Source organism: Protopterus annectens, chromosome 7.part0 (assembly GCF_019279795.1).
Source record: "Protopterus annectens isolate FY-2018-M chromosome 7.part0, PAN1.0, whole genome shotgun sequence".
NCBI classification, from domain to species: Eukaryota; Metazoa; Chordata; order Ceratodontiformes; family Protopteridae; genus Protopterus; species Protopterus annectens.
Genome location: NC_056739.1, coordinates 44,724,651 through 44,730,650, shown reverse-complemented (window position 1 = coordinate 44,730,650; position 6,000 = coordinate 44,724,651). Strand labels below are relative to the sequence as shown.

The window sequence follows — 6,000 nt, the reverse complement described above, 5'->3', positions numbered from 1 at the left end:
CTAAGGAAGATATGTGGTACCACTGGGGAAAGAAGTCCATGAGAAAGGAGAAAAGACATTAAAGTTCTGGATGTGAGACTCTCTGCTTGATGTCAGAAGCATTATTTTATGTTTGACTACCTGCTGGTCAAGCACAGATAGCGGTAGGTGTTTGTGAACAAGGTCGCAGGATGGGCTACCAACAAGTTGTCAGTGATCGCTTATCAAACCTGGAAAACCCCTGGTACAGTTGATAATAAATCACCTGCTTGAACACGCTGGCTATCATGTGTGTGAGATCCTTCTACACAGTGGTGATGTAGATATTTGAGGTTTCCCACTATAGTGTACTCTCAGATATGGTATATGTAATTAGCAGGTGATGTAGCGGTTTCTTCTTTTGTTTTGTTTTTTTTCTTTTTTTTTTTTTCTTCTAATCAGCTTCTGATTGACAAGTCATGCTCAATCAGTTGCTGTTAAGTGCACCGCATTTTTGATGAGTTATCAGACATCCAGTGAGAGATACAGAAAATGAGTTATAGGTGGTTCTGACTAGGAAAGTCAGTATGCTGGGCTGTAATGAACATTATTCTTTGTACTTGTCTGTTTACTGCCAATAAGTAGCGTTATATATAATCTGTCTTTGAAGGTAATGCATTTGACTCGTACATGATCACAAGAAATTTCAGGTGGCACTCTGACGGCTAATTTATCAGGCTTTTATAGTTGGACTATGGGTCCTTGATTAACACAACCTTTTCATTGGATTTCTAAGCCTCAGCTTACAGTGTGCATCTGTTTTGCATTAGATCTTGTACTACATGCATATTGACAGGGTCTATATTACAAAACCAAAGACGCATTCTTTTGAATGAGTCTTGGTTGAACATAAAAGGCTGAAAATGCAAAATATTGAAGCAGCTGTTAAGCGAATTCTTTCCCAGGGAAAGAATTTGCTTGGCCGCTTTGATAATTTGCCATTTTTGGCACTGTAGTGCAGTCTCAGAGTTGGTATATTTAAGTAAGGGGGTGTGGGGGGGGGGTGAAGCCCCCCCCACTTAATGTAATTTTTAAAATTGTTTTACATTTTTTTTTTTATGTTGGAACAGCGATTTTTTTCCCTTGGAAAAAAATCGCTGTTCTGACACTTTGACATTGTAAGCTTTTGCTTACATAGGGTTGATTAATCACCGTTTGCTTTTTTAAGTGTTGGGTGATCTAATATAGACCTTACTGACATGCAAGTGCGCAGGCATGCATACATATTCTCAGAGCAGTTACTACCCATGCCAAAGCATTATGGGAACTGGAACATGTGAATATAAGGCAGTACAGTGTTTATTCTTATTAGAGTATGAACAGTGAGGCACATGTGCCGTCATATACTTCATTCGTGAAAAGCTTGTCAGCATTTCAGAGCACCAGTTAAATATAAAGTCAGCATCAAATGAAAACAGATGTATGGACCAGCTTTCAGGCTGCTTCTCTTTTGAAGAAACGTTGTTATTCTGCTGTAGAGGGCAGCACATCAGTGCTCATAAGGTGTTGCTGTGGTCTTCGGGTCTCCGGATACCTGCTTAAATGTTTGGAAGCAATGAACAGATAGATAAATTGTCTGTAAGCAGTAGAAACAGGCTGTACCTATATCAGGCCAAGGGTGCCCGATGCAGTGGACTGAATCATTTTGTAGCAAAAAAAATAATACTGGACAGAATGCAGAAGTATAGCCCTAATGTTTTCTGAACATTCTCCATCTTTCTACTTTCAGGAAGGTCCAGCAGATCTTGGCCTTAGTACTTCCATGGCATGTTCCACAGGTATACTGTCCGTCCCACTGTAAGCCATCAGACTTGAATGAATCCAGTCATGAAGAAAAGAGACTAGAGGCAGTGAGCGTGTGGTATCAGTTAATACCTGTTATTAACTGATGTGTTAGTAGAGGTGTACATTAATCAGATCAGTTAAATGTGTTTGTACATCCAAATCTGAAAAAAATCCACATTCCAAAAGAAAAGAGCTGTTTTTTGTGTTGTGACTTTTCTCAAGGCGCTTATTATTTTGTGCATGTGTCTCTCTCTTTGCAAAAGGTAGTTATAATGGACACTTCATTCCCCCTTCTAAAAGAAAAAAATAAACAAAACGAGCTGCAGACCACTGTCTATCTCATGTAATAGTGTTTTAAAACAACTGTTATATCATAGCTCCTTAAATGACACAAACAGAAATTATTTTTGATGTACTGAAAATCTCTCTCTAATACATTTTATTTTAGGTGTAGTGTCTCAGAACACGATTTCTAATAGTCTTGCAGCAGCTATAATACTTGGCTAATGTTTTTTTCAGTAACCTTTGCACTCTATATAAATGGAGAAGTAAAGCCTGACACAAATTGCTGACAAGACAAACTGTTATTACTCATGCTACTGTCAGTAGAACAACCATAGAATGTACTTCCTAGAAATTAGTAAGTCTAATTAAAGCTGGTGTAGCTTGTGTGGCATGCAGATAATAACACTGTTGTTTCTTTTTCAGGACGTAACAACCATGCAGTTTTGTGCCAACAAACTTGATAAGAAGGATTTCTTTGGGAAGTCAGACCCTTTTATGGTGTTCTATAGAAGCAACGAAGATGGGTCGTAAGTTAACTGTTTCATGATGCTTTCTGATGTTTTGGTTGTGACCTGCTGTGTTATCTTAATATTACTGTTTCACTTTTCTCCAGGATACAAAATAATGACTTTGTTTAGTCAGGGAAGGACGGCACTTCTGTGGTCACTGTTAATCTTAGACAAGGATGTGATATACAAGAAAGATGAGGATGTAAGACTCTAAATGGACAATCCATACCCAGTGGGTATGAGAAGAGTATGAGAGAGCGTAGTTGGGTGACCACAGTCTCCTCTGGACAAACTATCATCCCCCTATCCATGTGCTGCTAATTTTTACTGCTTTACCACTGTGTGTGTGTGTGTGTGTATGTGTGTGTGTGTGTATACGCATGTGTGTGTGTGTGTGTGTGTGCATGCATGTGTGTGTGTGTCTGTGTGTGGCGCGCATGCATGTGTGTGTGTATCTGTGTGTGTCTGTGTGCAGTGTGTGTGTGTGTGTGTGTGTGTGTGTGTGTGTGTGTCTGTGTGAGTGTGTGTGTGTGTGTGTGTGTGTGTGTGTGTGTGTGTGTGTGTGTGTGTGTGCATGTGTGTGTGTGTTTTGAGAATTTCATTTTTATCAGTTGCAGTAAGCCCTTTCTTTCAAGGCATCTCAAACATGCTTCTTTAGAAATGCAGATTATTCACAAAACAAGTTATTGTGATCTTTTCCAAATACTGCACTGTTTTCATGGTACGTGTCCCAGTAGGTTCACGGTCATGCCACATTACCACTGATCAGCCATTCATCAACAGAGCTAACTGTCTGAAGAAAATTAATTTTATATTACTCTGCATTTAATTCACCAGGGGAACAAACCATTGAAAACACGAGTCATTAACAGAAAAACTTCCTCATGCCAAACTTTTATAAACACCTTCATAACCTCTATAAAAAACGTATCCAAACAGATAAACAAAAATTATTACATCTCACTTCAGAAATCTCACATCTTCTGTCCTTCTGAGCTAGCATCAATAAATGGATAAACCCAGGAAGAACTTCTCAGCTTAGCCCCTTTCCCAATCTCTCAGGTCAAGACATAGCACATAAACTCAACTCTCCTGTCATGAATCCAGTTCCAGATCTGATTCGTACACCAACATCATTCTTAAAGTCGCTCTTTTCCCAGGTTAACTAATGGATAACTAACCTCTCCTCTTTTCATTTGCAACTAGTCTCAACTGCAACTATACAGACATTACTTTGGAAGCTCAAGGCCACCACTCTAGCTGCAGACAATCTCCTGCTGAAGGCTTAAAAGGTGGCTGCAAAGCCTGCTCTTACCCTTTATATTTATTAATAAACTGATCTGTAAATGAAACTTGTGTCCAAGCACTATGGAAACAATCTTTTATTCATCCCTTGTATAAAGGTGGGGGTTAAATCCATAGCCATACTTACATTTTCCAGGATCTTTGATAAGGCAAAGAGTTGTCTATAATCAGATCCTCCCTTACCTTCTATTAAACAACCTTCTGTCTCCCACACAACATGGTTTTTCATCCCAAGCATAGTACAACCACAGCCCTACTATGCCTCCTCAATGCAATCAATACAAGTAGAAATAAAACCAAAGCTGTGTCTTGTATCTTTCTAGATCTTTCTAAGTCACTCCGCGTAGTCTCATCCTTGCATTTCCCTTATTCTTCTCTAGCTGTCTTAAACGGGAAAAAAACGTTAAGAGCTAACAAAACTAAATGAATACACTTTACCCCCCCCCCCCAAAGTCTTACCTAATCAGTAAGGCCAGCTTCACTATCTTCGTCTCCATTACTAAACTATTAAGTGTTACTCTTAATCAACTCAGATTTGACAAACACGTACAAAAGGGTCGATATTAGGTAACTTTTAGTTATGTACTTACCATAACTTCGGATGTATGGGATCCATCTCACCTACATTCATAACAGATGAGTTCGGAGCCGATCCATCGGCTCCGACTCTGCCACTTTTTTATACTCTAGAACGAAGACTCTAATTGGCTGGGCTCCCCCTTATCCCAGAATGCACCATGTCTGCTTCCCCAGATGTTGTTTGTTCGCTTTCATACAGTCATACAGACACAGAAAACCCCACCAGGCACTCTAACCAACTAGAGTCCTTCAAAGGAAGATCTCAGTAAGGACCAACATTTTCTCTAACTCCAAAAGGAAGGGGGAAGTAGGGTGGGTACGTATGAATGTAGGCGAGATGGATCCCATACATCCGAAGTTATGGTAAGTACATAACTAAAAGATGTAATGGGATCCTATCTCGCCTACCTTCATAACAGATGGGACAGCATCCCTAGCACCTAAATCCTGGGTGGCTCATTGGAAAACACTCCTGAGAACCGTGGAACCAAAGGAAGCTCTGTCTCTAGAAGCCACATCAATTTTGTAATGAGAAATGAAGGTGTGCGGAGATGACCAGGTAGCAGCCGCACAGATATCATCTATCGAAAGTTTGGAGTGGAATGCTACAGAAGTGGCCATAGCCCTGATAGAATGAGCCCTGACTGGGAAAGGCAGCTCTCTGCCTGATTGAGAATAAATGAAGGAGATGCAATCTTTAATCCATTTGGCTATGGTGGTTTTAGCCACCGGCTGACCCAACTTATTCTCTGCAAAGGACACAAACAGCTGATTAGACTTTCGTGTCTGACTGGTTCTGTCCAAGTAAAAATGCAGTTGCCTGTGAACATCCAACTGATGGAAAGTATACTCTGCACTGTTGGAGAATTTGGGAAAAAACACAGGAAGCTCCAAGGACTGTTGAATGCATAAAGGGGATGCTACCTTGGGCAAAAAAGAGGGATTCAATTTGAGGGATACCCTGTCTTCATGAAATATCAAATAAGGAGGGTTAGAACAGAGAGCCTGAAGCTCCGAAACCCGCTTGGCAGAGGTTATGGCCACTAAAATGGCAGTCTTCCAAGATAGAAACTTTATATCACACGTAGCTGCAGGTTCAAAGGGGAGAGCAGTTAAAGAGGTCAGAACAATATTTAGATTCCAAGGGGGGAGGGGATGGGCTATTGGGGGCCTGAGGAGCCACGCTCCCTTGAGGAAAGACTTGCAAAGCCTGTTTGCCATTAAGAAAGGTTCAAAGGAAACATGAAAATTGGAAATGGCCGCTAACTGAACCTTAATTGTGGATACTGAGGAGCCCAAATGAAACAAAGAGGCTAGGAATTCTAGGACCTGTGGCACTGGGGCTGTAAGGGGATCAATGCCTCGTTGTTAGGCCCAGCAGGTAAACCTTTTCCATTTGCTGGAATACAGTTTAACCGTGGATGGCTTGTGAGAAGAGGACAAAATGTGCATCACTTCTGGGGAAAGAGAGTTATCTCGGACTAGGGTTGGAAGTGGAGTAACCAAGCAGCTAGCTTCA

At 40.8% G+C, this 6,000-nt stretch overlaps 1 protein-coding gene across 1 annotated transcript in view; it reads left to right on the top strand.

Annotated features, from left to right (window-relative positions):
- The window catches only part of LOC122806230 (copine-8-like), a 4,689,459-nt gene that overhangs the window by 2,554,223 nt on the left and 2,129,236 nt on the right, over positions 1-6,000 (top strand). The window contains exon 9 of the mRNA XM_044076480.1: positions 2,512-2,615. Coding sequence (XP_043932415.1) covers positions 2,512-2,615 — 104 coding nt within the window. The remainder of the gene's footprint in view (positions 1-2,511; positions 2,616-6,000) is intronic.